We start from the raw sequence: 18,279 nt of genomic DNA on the forward strand, positions 1-18,279 counted from the left end.
CCTTCCATGGTCTGGTCTCAATTTACCCTTTTAGGCTTCCCTAAAAATGAATTATTTGATGTCTCCAAACATACCTAAGACTCATCAATGGCTACACCTTAACTCATGTTAGGCCACCTCACCACCAACCTTGGAATGTTCCCACCCCAGCCCTAATTATCTTTCAAGATCTTGTTTAGACATTATTCCCTCTGCTGCCGCTGCTAAGAAGCTTCAGTCGTGTCCGACTCTGTGGGACCCCATAGACAGCAGCCCACCAGGCTTCTCCGTCCACGAGATTTTCCAGGCAAGAGTACTGGAGTGGGGTGCCGTTGCCTTCTCCGTTATTCCCTCTAGGAACCTTCTATTAATATCAGCTCTACTCCAAAGTCTCAATCAAAATTAATGCTATATTTCTTAACAGTTCTATTTTACCTCTCTTTTCCATTTTACACATACTTAACTCATATGACAATCAACAAAAATAGGCATTTTCCCTGCTAAATTACTATCTCCCATTTTTTTTAATTACCCACAGCTCTTAGCATATAAATACCTCACAAGTGTTTATGGAATTGTGGCATCATCAAGTGAAGAGCATTTAGAGTAAAAAAAATAAAGAAAGTGTATTACACTAACAGTATATAATATTATACAGCATAAAATTAATTTTTAGCCCCCCCCCAAAAAATTGTCCTTTTTACATTTCTGGCCAGATACAATACCTATTGTAGAAGAAGTTCTAAAGAACTAAGCATATTTAATACAAATTCTTAAGATTATAGGAATCTTAATTCTTAAGATTAAGATTATAGTTAATAAATAATAAAATTGCTTCATCTTTTTCATTTTTTTTTATTACAGCACACACAGACACAAAAAGACGTAGCCATCTTTGTTCTAGTTTTAGATCCTCATATAATCACAATGAACTCTATAAGGAACACATGAGGTTGAGGGAGTAGCTTGAGGGGGTAAAATCAGCAGGATGCTGTTTCTATTTAAAGTTCCTAACCATGGCCCTCAGCTCTGATCAGTAGAAACTAGAAGTCTGATTCCCTTTGCTCAATTTCCCTCAATGACTTGCAACTTCTGTGTGCTGAGGGCTATTTTCCATACCTACTATTTTCACAGACCCTATATACGCGAATTTAAATTTTTCCATTTTTGCCACTTTGATGCTGCAAAATACTAAGGATTTTTTCAAAGAATAAAATGAGGTCAAAAAACAAAAAAAAGTCCTGCTAACCCGACTTCTCCCTTTGCCAAAAGAGCACAAGAAAATATCTTAGCAGTGGCTGAAAATGAGAGAGCATAAAATATCAAACAAGAACATCTCGTCCTTTAAGTGCTTGACTTTCAAATGCAAATAAATTTAATTTATGACAGTTTGATGGGAAGAGGGACTAACTGCCATTAGTTTGTGGCCATTTGGAGAATCAAAACCCTCTGTTTTATCAAATTATAAAGTATCACCATACAAAAAGTGAAAAAATTCATGCTAATTCCCTTATTAAGAAATCGAATTTATGAATTTCTGACATATCATTGGCATTAATTCCATAAATTTCCTTTGAGTCAATGACCACCTCAATTATCTCTACTAATAACTCACCAGAGAAAAATGCTCTAATTAAGTAATTTACATTCGATTATCTATTGTAATTTCACAGCAGAGTTCTCTGTGAATTGCATGGAGTTCATAGGTTTGGGATTATCTTCACTTTTAAAATTTTTGTCAGAGAAATAATATGTTACTCATCTACTTGCCCACTTTCCAAACAACATATGACATAAACATAAAATAACCCGAAATTACAAAGAGTTATATCTTGATTTTCTCATGTATAATAATTTAAGTCTTCACATGGGAAACCAACCTCATTTTTCTATTAAAAAGAAATCTAAATATACCCAGCCTTATCATTCATAAATTCCTCTCAATGCAAATAACTAGAATATGTGCATTGTAATATAAAAATAGATTTTCTTAGGTGCATAATTAATTCTCTCAACAAAACACATTAAGTTTTTCAGAAATTATTTCAGAACAGTTAATGAAACTAAAGACAATAAAAATGATAAAACAGAGTGAAAACAATGAGCTCACATTGGTAATATATTATTTCATATATTACTTCTAAGGGAAATAATTATCACACAATAATTTATGTCTAATAAACTACAATAAATTTTAATAAAATAGCTGAGACTCTCCAATAAAGTTCTTATAAGTTTTAAGGGCATACTACTTAATACAAATGAGTAATGTGATTTACCTGTTATCGCTAAAAAAAAAGATTTATAATAATACAGACTAGAGGAGAAATTTGATCTCTCCCAAGAGAAGACAAGTATCCCCTCTTCTCAAAGCAAACAGACTAAACAAACTACTAATTCCGATAACTAAGTAACTCATTCACATTATGTACAAAGGGATATCACATATATCCATCCTTTGACACAAAGTTAGAACTCCTATGACATAAAATTAATTATCAATAGTTCCCTGATGGTTCAGAGGTTAAAGCATCTGCCCACAATGTGGGAGACCTGGGTTCGATCCCTGGGTTGGGAAGATCCCCTGGAGAAGGAAACGGCAAGCCCACTCCAGTATTCTTGCTGGAGAATCCCATGGACAGAGGAGCCTGGTAGGCTGCAGTCCTTGGGGTCGCACAGAGTCAGACACAACTGAGCGAATTCACTTTCACTTTTCACTTTAAGGTCTCAAGGGTGCAAGCAACAGACTGGATTCACAAATAAAATACTGGAACTACAAGCTGGAACCATTTGTAAGATACAGTTGATGATTCTTGTAAAGCCACCAGGCTTGCTAGTGTCCTCTAACAAAATAATTTTCAAGCGTTCTGCTTTTCAGAAATTCACTCTCTCTCTGCCACTATTTGAAAAAAGACATACTTGGAAAACAAAAAATAAATTCAGTATTATCAAAAACATATGTACCCAGACACAGGAAATGACAACTTCTCTACATGTTATATCTAAATCCTTCTAATGGATATTCCTTTTCTGATTCCACAGTCACCTGAGTGAGTTTTCACTGGGAAGTTTCGAGTTCACATTAATTAAACTGCCAAGGGCCACTGCACTATGCTTTTATCTGAGGTTTCCCAGGACGCCTGTGGGATTGGTGGGAGGTTGGACATGGAGCGCCTAAAGCAAAGCCTGGTTTATAGCAGACACTCAGTGCACCAGGATTCAGCGTCCCTCATTAGCAAAACAAGCAAAGGAGGAGGGAAAATAAAAGGGTCTTCTGAGGAAAGGGGACTTCCTCCTGTTTCTGGAATTCCCACCTCCTCAGGACGTCTGGTGTCGTCATTAATTCCCCGCCTCCCTGAGCTGCACCCGAGCTGCTCTTCACCCCAGGTTCTTACTTACCCTGCCTCATTTCTTCTGCTTCTCCCCCGAAATTTTATTTTGTTATCTTTATCTGTTACCTTTATCTGTTAAAAGGTAAAACGCTGGAGGTTTGCATCCACTCACCCTTCTCTTTATAACCTTATATTTCCAAGGCCTCTGATTCAGACACAGGACTAGGTTAGCATAGACAATAATCAGACCCTCCAAAGGAAGATCTTCGAAATTAGTCAGAACTCAAAACAAGTCCTTTCCTTCTAAATATCTTTACTCCTATTAGAGAGGACTTCCACAAGATCAAACTAAACCAAGTAAAATGAACAACTCTAATGCTGGCATTTCTTTTGACACATGCTGTGGTCTCCTGACTATCCTTCATCTCAGGCAGCTGCTGAAACAGCTGTGGTGGCTATACCTTCTCTTGTCATCAGTGCTTGCTCTGCAGCATCTCTGTATTCTCTCTGATGAACTACTTAAGGTCAAGTTGGACTCATTAGGTAATTATCATCCAGCAAATCAAGGAGGTAAGTGTAATATCTGCGGCAAGACCAAAAGTGTCCCAATAGGGAAAAAGGAAGTGAAAGTTGCTCAGTCGTGTCTGAATCTTTGCAACCCCATGGACTACGGAGTCCATGGAATTCTCCAGGCCAGAATACAGGAGTGGGTAGCCTTTTCCCATCTCCAGGGGATCTTCCCAACCCAGGGATGGAACCCAGGTCTCTCATATTGCAGGAAGATTCTTTACCAGCTGAGCCACAAGGGAAGCCCAAGAATACTGGAGTGGGTAGCCTATCCTTTCTACAGTGGATCCTCCGATCCAGGACTCAAACTGGGGTCTCCTGCATTGCAGGTAGATTCTTTACCAACTGAGCTATCAGGGTAGCTCCTAACTATGGATTTGTGGCCTTTTACTAAACACACTTCTGAATGGCCCTTGTAGAACCTTCTGATTTTCCCATTAAAATTGCGGAAAATCCACTTATATCCTTCCTATCCTATGTTATTAGAATGTATACAATTGGACGAATTGTGATAATTACTTGGACTAATAATAATAATAGATTAAGACAATCTGCATTAACTCAGAGATGACATAGACTTTCATTTTTAAAAATATTTCACTATCAACTTTACAATTTTCAAAAATGAGTAGTGGTGCTTACAGCAAGAATAAAATGGTTGTAAAGTGGTTGCACCAATTTTTATACTGTCATATAAAAGATATAATGTGTTACTAGTGCCTTCCTTTTCGATGTAATATCATCCCTCCAATTGGCATATAAATGACTATTATCTAAGTATATTTCTGTCCTTAATAGACACAACTGATAACAAGGAGGAAAAGACACTGTAGATATTTCATGGGTAGAAAAGTGATATCAAGCCAAACATGACAACTGGAAACTTTGATGTCTTTGGAATGATGATCTCTTACCATTTGCTCCTCCTTGTACTTTGTCACCATGCAAAACAGCTTCCTCTGCTTATTGCTTGTTTATGGCCTCCCCTCCCTTTGATCACTTGAACCTGGCTGTCAAGGACTCCATTTCCACATGACCTGGTAGTTTTGTCCCTGAGAGCTAAATTATTAAGACTCTCAAAAACCTTTAGCTTAAATTCTCAAGAACAAATATATTTGGCCCAACTCATCTCCTGTGAAAGAGCTTCCTCTAACTCTATGAAAAAAGACAAGTCTTGAGGAACCAACATGGCAGCTTTTGCCTGACCCTGCAACAGGAGCTATGGGCCATTCCCAGTAGTCCTGGTGAGTAAGGCATAATTCAGAGTAATTTGATTTTGCAAATATATGAGTACTTCCTATAGCTCCTGGAAGGAAATGAAATATAAATTACCCTAAAAACAGAAAATTCAAGGTAGCCTCAAAACAGGTAGCCAATAGAAATTAAGAATGCATATTAAATAGCTATTGACAGAGGCTACATTTAGATAGGAATTGTTTTTTCTTCTTCAGATATTAAGGATCAGAGCTTCATTTGGACTGTAATTCTGATTGCTTCATGCTTCTCCATAATCCTATATACAACAAATCAGATCTGAGTATCTGACTTAGCTCTCTCCATAATTTCCTAATAGACTCTTTGCCCATAATCATAACCATACTCATGTGTTTTATAATCATTTCCATCTTGGGGCTTCTATCCCTTCTTTCCTTCTGCTAGGAGTTTCTACCCCCACTTTCTTCTCCAAACTGTAGTTAAACTTCAAGACTTATGTTTAAGTCTCACCTCCTCCAATATATCCTCCTTGATTAATCCAATTAACTGATATCATATTTTTCATTTGTTAAACATCATGCAAATGGAAATACAGAAAAATGAATAGATCTGAGAATTACGTGAGATGACATTAATGATGAGTATTTGTAGCAGGCTAATCTCTCATCCCTTCCATCTTCCTTCCTAAGAGAATATCAATTTGGAGAGTGAAGCATAGTGATGTTCTCATAGAGAAAACAATACCCAGCTTCTCTGGTAGAGAAAACATACTGTGAAATATAATTCTGGCCAATGAGATATACTTAGACTGAACACTTCTTCAAAAGGGGAGTAAACTCATGCTGACTTAGCTTTTGTCTTCCCTTTCCTTCTACCTAGAATATGGATGTGATGTTGGAGATGGAGCATCTATCTTGTAACCACAAGAAGACCACAAAAAAAAGAGCAAAAGATTCAGATATAGATGCTGAAGTCCTTGAGCTGGCAATCATCTATCTCCTCATTAAATTTTTAAATATCTAAGGCACTGTTTCATTGGGTTGGCCAAAGCATTCATTTGTATTTTCCTCCAAAGATGGTATGAAAAAACCCAAATGAACTTTTTTGGACAACCAAATACTGGGGGGGAGGGATGAGACCATGTCTGTTTTATGGAGAAAGTCCTTCTTAACTTAAACATCTGTTGGAATAGAGTAGCCCTAAGTAAGCATAAGACTACCTGCATCTTCCCCTAAGTTAGTGGAGCTATTTTGAATGTTCTACTTATTTTCAGTGTGATTTTCTTAGAGAGTTGAGGAAGGCCACTCGGATGCTAATCAACTAGTTTCTCCACCATCACATTTGCACTTAAATAGGGTTTCTACCTTGGAATGCAAAGTCAAATCTCAGGAGTGCTCTCACATACCCTTCCAGTAATATCAGATATCATTCGGAAAAAAAAAGGAAAGTAAGAAGTTCAAGGCAATGGAACAAAGTCTTTGGTAATAATTAAAATTAACTCAATTCAGTTCAGTTCATTTGCTCAGTTGTGTCCAACTCTTTGGGACCCCATGGACTGCAGCACACCAGGCCTCCCTGTCCATCACCAACTCCTGGAGTTTACTCAAACTCATGTCCATTGAGTTGGTGATGCCATCCAACCATCTCATCCTCTGTCGTCCCCTTCTCCCGCCTTCAATCTTTCCCAGCATCAGGGTCTTTTCCAATGAGTCAGTCCTTCACATCAGGTGGCCCAAGTATCGGAGTTTCAGCTTCAACATCAGTCTTTCCAATGAACATTCAGCACCGATCTCCAGGATGGACAGGTTCGATCTCCTTGCAGTCCAAGGGACTCTCAAGAGTATTCTCCAACACCACAGTTCAAAAGCATCAATTCTTCAGCGCTCAGCTTTCTTTATAGTCCAACACTCACATCCATACATGACTACTGGAAAAACCATAGCTTTGACTTGATGGACCTTTGTCAGAAAAGTTATGTCTCTGCTTTTCAATAAGCAGTCTCGGTTGGTCATAACTTTCCTTCCAAGGATCAAGCACTTTTAATTTCATGGCTGCAGTCATCATCTGCAGTGATTTTGAAGCCCAAAGAAATAAAGTCTGTCACTGTTTCCCCATCTATTTGCCATAAAGTGATGGGACCAGATGCCATGATCTTTGTTTTTGAATGTTGAGTTTTAAGCCTATTTCATTTATTTCTCTTATTCTTCAACCAATCCCCTCACTGGTGCTGATTTTTCAAGGATAATTGAAGGATCCTTTGAAAAATGTTTGAGGCAAATGGCAGGGATAATCCACTGTTCGCTTGTTGCCAAGGTCTCTACTCAGGTCTGACCCAGCAGCAGTTTGGAGGCATATTAGTCCCAACTTCATCCAATCAACAGTGACCATCCTCAACACCCCAAATTTTAACTTTTATATGTTTATAATATTTATTCGTAAATAAAGGAGGTCATACAATGAGAGTTCCTCAACACCATGAATACTTGACTAATATTAGCCTGTGTGCACTTTTAATATCTAAGGAATTAAAAAGCAAAACAAAATAAAAAACACCAACAAAAACCTTTATACAACTGAAGGGACAATATTTGGGAATGAGTCAATATTTTCTTGATTTCTTTGAAATTCAATATTTCAAATAATTTAAATTACTGTATTTAATTTTATAATTAATATTATGGTAATATAATTTAATTAATACAGTTCTCCATTTGATAAAACAAGAGTTTACCTTCTTTGATTTAAATGGAAACAAACTGCCAATAAATTAACTCTCTGATCTTTGTTTTGCATTTGTTGTAAACATTTCTCTCCATAGTACTCTAAGGGAGCCTATGATGGAGATTCTTTTTCCAGTTAAAGTTATATATACCAAATGTTATCTAAAAACAGAGCTGTGACTTTGTCAATGCCCTTGTGTCAATGTCCTTCCTATTCATAGATGTCTCTGTAAGGTTCTTCCGGCATAATTGGAGACACCGCTAGGCTGCCAGGAATTCTCGCTATGATTTGTCCATAGGAAGTCTGGGCTTTGCTCCAAGGAACTGGAGCTCGGAAAGTCATTCCCCGCTTCCCAGAGATTTACTAAGAAACTACCCCATCCTGTAGGCTGTCCTTTTTCCACAGCTACCCATAATGATAATATTTTCTTGGCATTATTCCTCTGATACTGCGTTCTACTGGCATTTCTCCAGCTCAGAGGAGAGTGAGACTCCCAGTCCTGACAGGAACCTGCTGGGATGGCCCTACAGAGACGTCTACATGAGTTTCTCCTAAGGCGTTTAGAGGAAAATCTACCAGATGTCGAAACACCCTCCATCATCAGAGCATTCTCAAAAACAGCCATTTACAAAAGACACGGGGCACACATACTGCAAAGTGAGACGGCAAATTGTAACTTCTTGTTATAAATATGCTGTCATACCAAAGTGAGAAACTGCAGAGTTGTGTTAAGCTGATGGATAATCTGGCAGCAAACAAACATATACTTATTGTCTTTTCAGTCTAAACTGTGTAACTGTTCCCTCCTGTCTTACATGCCAAGCTTTTCAAAGGCTTCATCCCTAAATTACTATCATTAGTAAGTACAGGAGGGCAGCCAGTATCATCTCTCCTCAAGCTATCTCTGAAAGAAAAAGACAGCATAAAAAGAGAGGAATTCAACTCTTTGCAGTTAGCATTTTAATTGACTACCCGAAGGGTACATGACTAGCAGATGCATAGCTTATATACAGCCCTAGTGGAGCCCATGATTGAAGGCATGCACAGTAAAACTTTCAAACGATAAATTCACTTTCAAATAAGGCCACAGTTATACGCTCACTGTTGCCATCTCAAACTTTAAAAGACACTATTTATACATTCTAGCACATTCATATTTCCTAGTATTGTTTCCAAATATACCTAGCACACTCTGTAAATAGCTTTTCTTTCCTGGAATTTACCATTGACATTACTTTTTCAATTTTCTCTCCGAGTTTAAGATTTTTTCTCCTACTAGAGGATGTCAAAATTTATCACGGCTAAATTTAAAAGGATAATGGAACAGGTATACCCCCTTCTCAAACCACTTTACATAATCACATTGAGGTTCAGTCAGAATAACAAATGGAATTTGGGGGGCCACACTAATGACAGACAACTCTATATTTGCTTTGATAAAATAAAGGGGAGCCTTATTATCACAGCTGATCTTGGCCACAACTGTTTTGCTTCAACAAATGGAACATGAAATCATAATCTTTGTTACTAAAGTCTCATGACATCATATAATCTGATTAATTTCTGTGCGGATAATGGAGAGTTAACAGAGGAGTTCATAAATATTGACCCTGAAGAAGTTCTGAGGTTTGGTATATAACACCAGAGGCAAGCTTTTACATAGAAACCTAGAAAAGCACTTATACTATACTATACTAAATAACATTAGTAAAATAAAGTATCTTTTGTACTAACCACCTTTATTGAAGTGGTTTTACCAGGCAATATTTAGATAATTGATGTGACCTGATTATATAGTTGAGGCCTCAGAGCACATTTTGGGATTAAAACCAAACTCACTACCAAGCAGGAACACAAACGCAAAGAATATCCAGGACCTTGGACCTCCTAATATTAGATGTTCCTCCTGGCTTTCTTACTCCTCGGATCCTGCAAGAATTGTAGGAACTACATAAGACACTGAGGCCTGGAGAAGTTCTGCCTGTGGACAAGATCAAGATGCATTCCAAGGCTGGACTTTAGGCAAAGGGACCCAATTGATATCAGAAGAAATCAAGGACCCTAAGGAGTTTCTAGTCCTCACTCTAAGCTACACCAGGCAGGGGTAGCAATGAGTGAAGAGCTGAGAGAGAATAAAAAGAAGTAAAGATTGCATGCATGGTAGTACAGGTTGGAAGGAATGATCCATACTTGACGATAAGTCCACAGGGACAGGAATTTGTGTGTTTTGTTCAGTGTTGCATACCCAGTTTGGGGCCACATAATAAGCTGAATGAATAAATGAATGAGTGGGTTGATTACATTATTGGATCCATTTTCTTTGTTGGTTCTATCATCCATGACTTCAGAAAGCATGGTCCAGGATATCATTCTAAGTGACAATGGTACTTTATAAACCCTAATTCAGAGATTAAAAAAGTTTCCCCTTTTCAATTTTCTCATATCACAGAGAAAAACATCAGTGTGATGTTATTAGGTCTTTAATATCTCTCTATTGCTGTTTTAATAGGACGTAGATGTTCTCAGGCACTGAGCTCCAGGTAGCATCACTAGCTAGAAGTATAGACGTCTTTCATTTTTCATCCTATTAATTTTTATAGTAACCATCTGTTTTATGAGTTTTTTATGATTTGTGGTATTAATATAATATTTTCTTTAAAAATAATTTATTTAAGTCCTCAAATTGCGTTGATGTAAAAGTAAAACATTAGGTAAATAATGAAGGTCACAAGTATACAAGGCAAATATGAGAGGATAATACTCAAATCAACTAAATTTGGGAGGCTCTATTCTAACTGCCTTGGGTCTTTCAGGCCTTAGGTCTTATTGCTGTTCTAATATATGGAGACTTAATATGAACTTTGGATGACCCTAACAGATGAGCTATAGGTCTAGACCACTGCCTTGCCCAGCACACATAGCAACCTTAGAAAATAGCCCATCAACAAATCCATACATATTCTTCAGTCTCTTAGAGAGCAGCTTAAAAGCAAATACAGAACTCCACTTTGCAAAATATGCCATAAAGATTTTATTTTTATTGAGAGAGATATCTGTAACTAAGGCTTCATATTTATTCATTTGACTTTCTACTATTATACTAAGTTTATTTATAAATAAATACTCAGTTAATAAACAAGTTTTAGAAACAAGAGAAAACATCCATTTAGAAGACAAATATCAGCTAGAAATCCTGGTCAATATGAGAAACTCTTTTGGATGATTATAACTTTAATCCTGAACTGGCAGGCAGATTCTTTACCACTGAGCTGCCAGGGAAGCCACATAACTTTAATTCCATAATCAATAACTGATAGATCTCAAACTTATTTCAGCAACAGTCTCCATTATCTGAATTGGGAGACCAAAGTTTTTGAACTAACTTGCAAAGGTAGTATGAGTTGCGAACAAATAACATTTATTTTTGCCATTAAGAACTATGGATAACAAGGGTGCCCACTCTCAGCACTACTATTCAACATAGTTTTGGAAGTTTTGGCCACAGCAATCAGAGCAGAAAAAGAAATAAAAGGAATACAGATTGGAAAAGAAGAAGTAAAACTCTCACTGTTTGCAGATGACATGATCCTCTACATAGAAAACATTAAAGACTCCACCAGAAAATTACTAGAGCTAATCAATGAATATTGTAAAGTTGCAGGATATAAAATCAACACACAGAAATCCCTTGCATTCCTATACACTAACAACAAGAAAACAGAAAGAGAAATTAAGGAAACAATTCCATTCACCATCGCAACAAAAAGAATAAAATACTTAGTAATATATCTACCTAAAGAAACAAAAGGCCTATATATAGAAAACTATAAAACACTGGTGAAAGAAATCAAATAGGACACAAACAGATGGAGAAATATACCATGTTCATGGATCGGAAGAATCAATATAGTGAAAATGAGTATACTACCCAAAGCAATCTATAGATTCAATGCAATCCCTATCAAGCTTCCAACGGTATTCTTCAGAGAACTAGAACAAATAATTTCACAATTTGTATGGAAATACAAAAAACCTCGAATAGCCAAAGCAATCTTGGGAAAGAAGAATGGAACTGGAGGAATCAACCTGCCTGACTTCAGGCTCTACTACAAAGCCACAGTCATCAAGACAGTATGGTACTGGCACAAAGATAGAAATATAGATCAATGGAACAAAATAGAAAGCCCAGAGATAAATCCACGCACCTATGGACACCTTATCTCTGACAAAGGAGGCAAGAATATACAATGGAGAAAAGACAATCTCTTTAACAAGTGGTGCTGGAAAAACTGGTCAACCACTTGTAAAAGAATGAAACTAGAACACTTTCTAACACTATACACAAAAATAAACTCAAAATGGATTAAAGATCTAAACGTAAGACCAGAAACTATAAAACTCCTAGAGGAAAACATAGGCAAAACACTCTCCGACATAAACCACAGCAGGATCCTCCATGACCCACCTCCCAGAATATTGGAAATAAAAGCAAAAATAAACAAATAGGACCTAATTAAACTTAAAAGCTTTTGCACAACAAAGGACACTATAAGCAAGGTGAAAAGACAGCCTTCAGAATGGGAGAAAATAATAGCAAATGAAGCAACGGACAAAGAATTAATCTCAAAAATATACAAGCAACTCCTGCAGCTCAATTCCAGAAAAATAAACGACCCAATCAAAAAGTGGGCCAAAGAACTAAACAGACATTTCTCCAAAGAAGACATACAGATGGTTAACAAACACATGAAAAGATGCTCAACATCACTCATTATTAGAGAAATGCAAATCAAAATCACAATGAGGTACCATTTCATGCCCGTCAGAATGGCTGCTATCCAAAAGTCTACAAGCAATAAATGCTGGAGAGGGTGTGGAGAAAAGGGAGCCCTCTTACACTGTTGGTGGGAATGCAAACTAGTACAACCACTATGGAGAACAGTGTGGAGATTCCTTAAAAAACTGGAAATAGAACTGCCATATGACTCAACAATACCACTGCTGGGCATACACAATGAAGAAACCAGAATTGAAAGAGACACGTGTACCCCAATGTTCATCGCAGCACTGTTTATAATAGCCAGGACATGGAAGCAGCCTAGATGTCCACCAGCAGACGAATGGATAAGGAAGCTGTGGTACATATACACAATGGAATACTACTCAGCCATAAAAAGAATACATTCGAATCAGTTCTAATGAAGTGTATGAAACTGGAGCCTATTATACAGAGTGAAGTAAGCCAGAAAGAAAAACACCAATACAGTATACTAACGCATATATATGGAATTTAGTAAATCGGTAAGATAACCCTGTATGCAAGACATCAAAAGAGACACAGATGTAAAGAACAGTCTTTTGGACTCTATGGGAGAGGGCGAGGGTGGGATGATATGGGAGAATGGCACTGAAGCATGTAAATTATCATATGTGAAAGGAATCACCAGTCCAGGTTTGATGTATGATACAGTGTGCTCGGGGCTGGTGCACCGGGATGACCCAGAGGGATGGGATGGGGAGGGAGGTGGGAGGGGGGTTCTGGAAGGGGAACACATGTATACCCGTGGTGGATTCATGTCAATATATGGCAAAACCAATACAATTAAAAACATAAATAAATAAGATCACACACACACAAAAAACTATGGATAAAAAGGGGCTAAAATAGAGTTGAAGTTCCTTATGCATTTGCTAATGGTTATACCACTAGATAGTTGATAAAATACTGATTAACTACAGAACAGTCATTGTTTCCTACGCTTAACCAAGTAAAACCTGACTGCCACATAACAACACTGTTAAAAAACAAAATAATAAAAATCACACATTCAGTAAAGAAAACAGATTCTCATTTTCTCCATTTTAACAAAGGATTCCTTGGTTGGCAGGCCTTTATAAACATGCATAAACACTGATGCTACTATAATTTAAAAGGAAGAGAGATAATATGGAGAATTTTTTATCATCCTTAATAATTCATTTTACCTGATTCTTTTCTGTCTGTCTTCCTCTAGTTTTATTGGCTTTTTACTACTTCACAGTAATTAAGACTTAGATGTTGGGACCAAGAGGGAACTGGAAGAAAAGTAAAATTCACTCATCAATCTAACCCAATCACTCCCACCTCTCAGCTCATCATACAACCATCAGAAGCTACTGCAACAACTTCCTTAATGGCCAGAGCAACAAGAACACCTAATAACAGACACATGTAAACTCTACTAATAGAATCACTGAAATGTTCCCTTCTATCTAAAATAAGGCATACTGATGTTGAAATGCTCTCTGTGAAATTCTTTACCTCACAGGGGTGTTATTGTTGGATACAATAACTTTATAAATATACTTTGAATTTCCTGGAAAAGTGACATGTAAATAAAGCATTATTGCCATAACATCTCCCTTAATGATCTAGAAGAGGCAGTAAATAGCAAGTTGATGGTTTCACAGATGGCACTAAATTGAGAAGTGTTACAAACATCAGTAAATGCAGGAAAAATTATGCAAAAGAGACCTAACATGATTTAAATACAAGCAAAACATTTTCAACTTTATGGGGAAAGAAAATGACATTTTTAGCATGCTCAAAATACAAGGTCCAGCATAGATGCTACAACTAGCATGGACAAACATTCCAGCCAGACCATGTTCAATTCTTCAAAATCGACTAACAGGCCAACTTGCCTTGAAGAGGGGCTGGCAGTCACATAAACACATAGTTTGTAACAGACAGGGTGAGGGGACCTATGATCTCACTAGAAACTGCCAATGAGAAGTTTAGGTTTGTATGTTTATAACTTTGAAAAAATACAAAGTTCCATGTAGGAAGCTTATCCCAAGTAAATGTGTTTCAGTCTAAGCATTTTTATAAGCCTAAATTTGTCTCCCATTTAGGCAGAGCCATCTGTCTGGGCAGATTTTGCATATGGACCAAAACAGAAATAATGTGCCTTAGGAGGGCAGTGCTTGGGGTTGCAGGTGGCTTTGATTTGGTCCCCTACTTCCCACTATGACTAATAGGGTACATCTGAGACATGTGGTTAGAAATGCCATCTGCGATGGTGGTGATAGAATAAAGTAGACACTGATAACGTCACCACCAAGCTTCCACCAGCTACGCTCCAACCTGTGCCTTCTGGAAAATTTAGACCCACTTTTAGGAGACCCCAGTTTGATTCCTGGGTCAGGAAGATCTGCTGGAGAAGGCATAGGCTACCCACTCCAGTATTCTCGGGCTTCCCTGGTGGCTCAGCTGGTAAAGAATCTGCCTGCAATGCAGGAGACTTGGATTCGATCCCTGGGTTGGGAAGATCCCCTGGAGAAGGGAAAGGCTACCCACTCCAGTATTCTGGCCTGGAGAATTCCAAGGACTGTACAGTTCATGGGGTCACAAAGTGACACGACTGAGTGACTTTCACTTTTCACTTAAACATCAAAACATTTTAATATTAAAATCAATTCATTCCCCTTTGGCTTCAGGTACACATGGTGGCTTCATTTGTTCAGGTGTGAGACAATAGTTGCTGGATATAAAGTCTTCGTGAACTTGACACAGGCTCTCTGTGGTTTCTCAGTAGCCAGGGCCATCTACCTGTTCTACCAAACTGAATTTTCTGATCACTGAGGTCTGACACACAAGGTCTTATTGTAAGACCAGTGTTCAATGCTGTTGTGGATCCAAGTACGTGCCACTGAACTTTATTACCCTGAGGAATTCATTTTACACAGAAAATCATCTCACAAGTGATCAAAAAGAAAAATAATTTGGTGTATCTGTCAAGGTATTTGGACCCTAAAAAGATAATCTAAATCCAATCACTGAAAATATGGTGATGAAACCCAACAGTTTATTCGTCTCCATCAAAAAATAAAGAGATTAGAGGTGATCGAGCCAGGTCTCCTACGACATCTCATGATGTCAGACACCCAGCTTCCATCCACTTTGCTGCTCTGCCATCTTTAGCAGGCAGTTTCAATCTCACAGTCCAAGGTGGGTCCTTGATTCTAACTGTCCAACTTGCAGCCCACTGACTGAGAGCTAGCTGCATGGCCAGGTCTTCATCTTGCTGCAAACTGATTGGAAAATAAGGTCTTTACTCCAGCCATCCATGCCGTAAGTCAAAATGAGAAGTTCTAGTATGTCTATTACTGAATAAGAAAGAGAATAGATTCTGAGGGATGACTAGCTTAAATTAGGAACTGTATTTTATAATCTAACTTACCAGAAATGTCTTTGGCTGAAGGTGTATTTTTACACAGCTGGCTGACAGAGTGACATCATTTCTTTAAGGGTACTGGTGGTATCATCTTAAAAGCAACAGTTTCCCTTTTCATGAGTCAATGAACAAAGGAAAAAAGCTTTTTGAAAAGGTTTCAATAATATTCGGGAAGACTGCAGGTGCTATAGAACCAAAGAGCCCTTTTGGAATAACTGAGCCTGGTGGATGATGATATTGATGATGATACAACAGTAAAGCTGACACCAAAGATGAGTCCAACCAGAAAACATCAGCGCCAAAGAGTTTGTCTCGGACACCTAGCCTGGAGGAGCCACTAGAGCTCTCTAGGTGGTTCCAGATTCCTTCGAATCCTATATTAATTTATTCTGAAGCACACTCTTGTGATAAGAGATGGAAAGCTATATAATATGAAGGTCACTTTATAGAACTGTGGACTCCATTTGCAAAATAAAAAAACAGGAAAAAAGAATCATATTTTAACATTCAAACTTTAGTCATTTTAAAGATTCTTTTACACTCAGTTCAACTCAGTTGCTCAGTTGTGTCCGACTCTTTGCGACCCCATGGACTGCAGCATGCCAGGCCTCCCTGTCCACCACCAACTCCTGGAGCTTACTCAAACTCATGCCCATCACATCAGTGATGCCATCCAACCATCTCATCCTCTGTCGTCCCCTTCTCCTTACGCCTTCAATCTTTCCCAGCATCAGGTTTATTCCAATGAGTCGGTTCTTTGCATCAGTATTCACATCAGTTGGCCAAAGACTTTTAACATTAGTCTTTGGTTAACAAAATAAACATGGATTCTTGGCTATTTAACACAGTTTCTTTGTGCTTGGTATCTGAATAAAATTTCCTATTTTTTCTCAACCGTTAAAAGGATTCTACTTCATGATTGAATCACAGGGATTTCTTTGTTTATATCATTATACGATGCAAAGAGAAATGAAAAATGTTTATGAGATGATAAAAGGTAAACTGAAGCTTTCTCTTTTTCTACTAAGTTCTTTACTTTTAAAGGTAGAATTTTAGTACTGGTTTAAAAATCATCACTTTAGCAAGAGCCATTGTAAATATTTTTGTCACAGTGAAGTTTTATGTATCCCTCTTCACATTTTAAAGGGCTTCCCTTGTGGCTCAGCTGGTAAAGAATCTGCCTGCAATGTAGGAGACCTGGGTTCGATCCCTGGGTTGGGAAAATCCCCTGGAGAAGGGAAAGGCAACCCACTCCAGGATTCTGGCCTAGAGAACTCCATGGACTGTATAGTCCATGGGGTCACAAAGAGTCAGACACAACTGTGACTTTCACTTTCACTTTTTCACATTTTAAAAGTATGCAATTAATACACATTCATTGTGTTTTTTAATATATCCCATCACATGACCAACTATTATTTTTTAAGGGGGAGTGAACCAGGTCTTTTTGCTTATCAAGTGGCTCATGGTTGGGTATAATTGTTAACCAAGGACATTAATAACTGTATTAGTTACTATTTAATTGGTAATAATCCCACAAGTCTCTCTTGCATATTTCTGAAAAAATATTGCAATAATAAAAAGTCTAAACTCAGAAAAAATAACTGACTAGCAGTCTTATGTGAAAGGAATGCCAAACACTACAATACTCAGAAGAAATTTTCTTCAGGTATAGCAGAAAATTACAGTTCCTCTCCAAAATTAACTTGAGCCTAACTTCAAAGTTCACGTCTAAAGACTCTAAACCATTTCCTTTACTTTGCCTAAAAACCACATATTTGTAAATCTTTAAAGATCCTAGAAAAACATTTATGACTTGGATAGAAACAATTTTCTGTTTCTCTAAGTTTTTTTCATAGCAAACAATGAGGCTAATTGAAAATATTTCTAAGAAATATATTTAAATTGCAGGAAATCATGTGTAAACTTCAGGAAATACAATACAAATAGAGGAACCTCTGGGCTTTAACAACATGAGAAATGCAACAACTCTGGTGAATTAAGTTAGCATCAGCTACCAGAAAGAGCACGTCATGGAATTTCCCTCTCCAATAACAGTGGACCCCAGAATAACCACGTACCTTCTGGGCTGTAGGGAGGTAAGCTGCTCCTGCCTGTGGTAAGGTAGACACAGCAGCTCCTCATACCCCTGAGAAATGGGGAATTAGTCTTACAGACATCTTCCTGATAAAACCAAAAGAACTTTTGAGATCCATTCTTGACTCGTCACGTTCTATGGAACTATTTAG

The 18,279-nt window shown here is 37.6% G+C and overlaps 1 protein-coding gene across 6 annotated transcripts in view; it reads right to left on the reverse strand.

The window, feature by feature from the left end:
* The window catches only part of MCTP1 (multiple C2 and transmembrane domain containing 1), a 544,348-nt gene that overhangs the window by 471,102 nt on the left and 54,967 nt on the right, over positions 1–18,279 (reverse strand). The window contains exon 1 of one of the 6 annotated variants that reach the window (XM_081498746.1): positions 18,112–18,225. The exons of the other annotated variants lie outside the window; for them this stretch is intronic. Coding sequence (XP_081354872.1) covers positions 18,112–18,175 — 64 coding nt within the window. The 5' untranslated portion in view covers positions 18,176–18,225. Of the gene's footprint in view, positions 1–18,111; positions 18,226–18,279 lie in introns of those variants that run through there. 6 annotated transcript variants of the gene reach the window in all.

The sequence above is a fragment of the Giraffa tippelskirchi genome, chromosome 6 (assembly GCF_054371585.1).
Source record: "Giraffa tippelskirchi isolate mGirTip1 chromosome 6, T2T-mGirTip1v1.2.pri, whole genome shotgun sequence".
Lineage (NCBI taxonomy): Eukaryota > Metazoa > Chordata > Mammalia > Artiodactyla > Giraffidae > Giraffa > Giraffa tippelskirchi.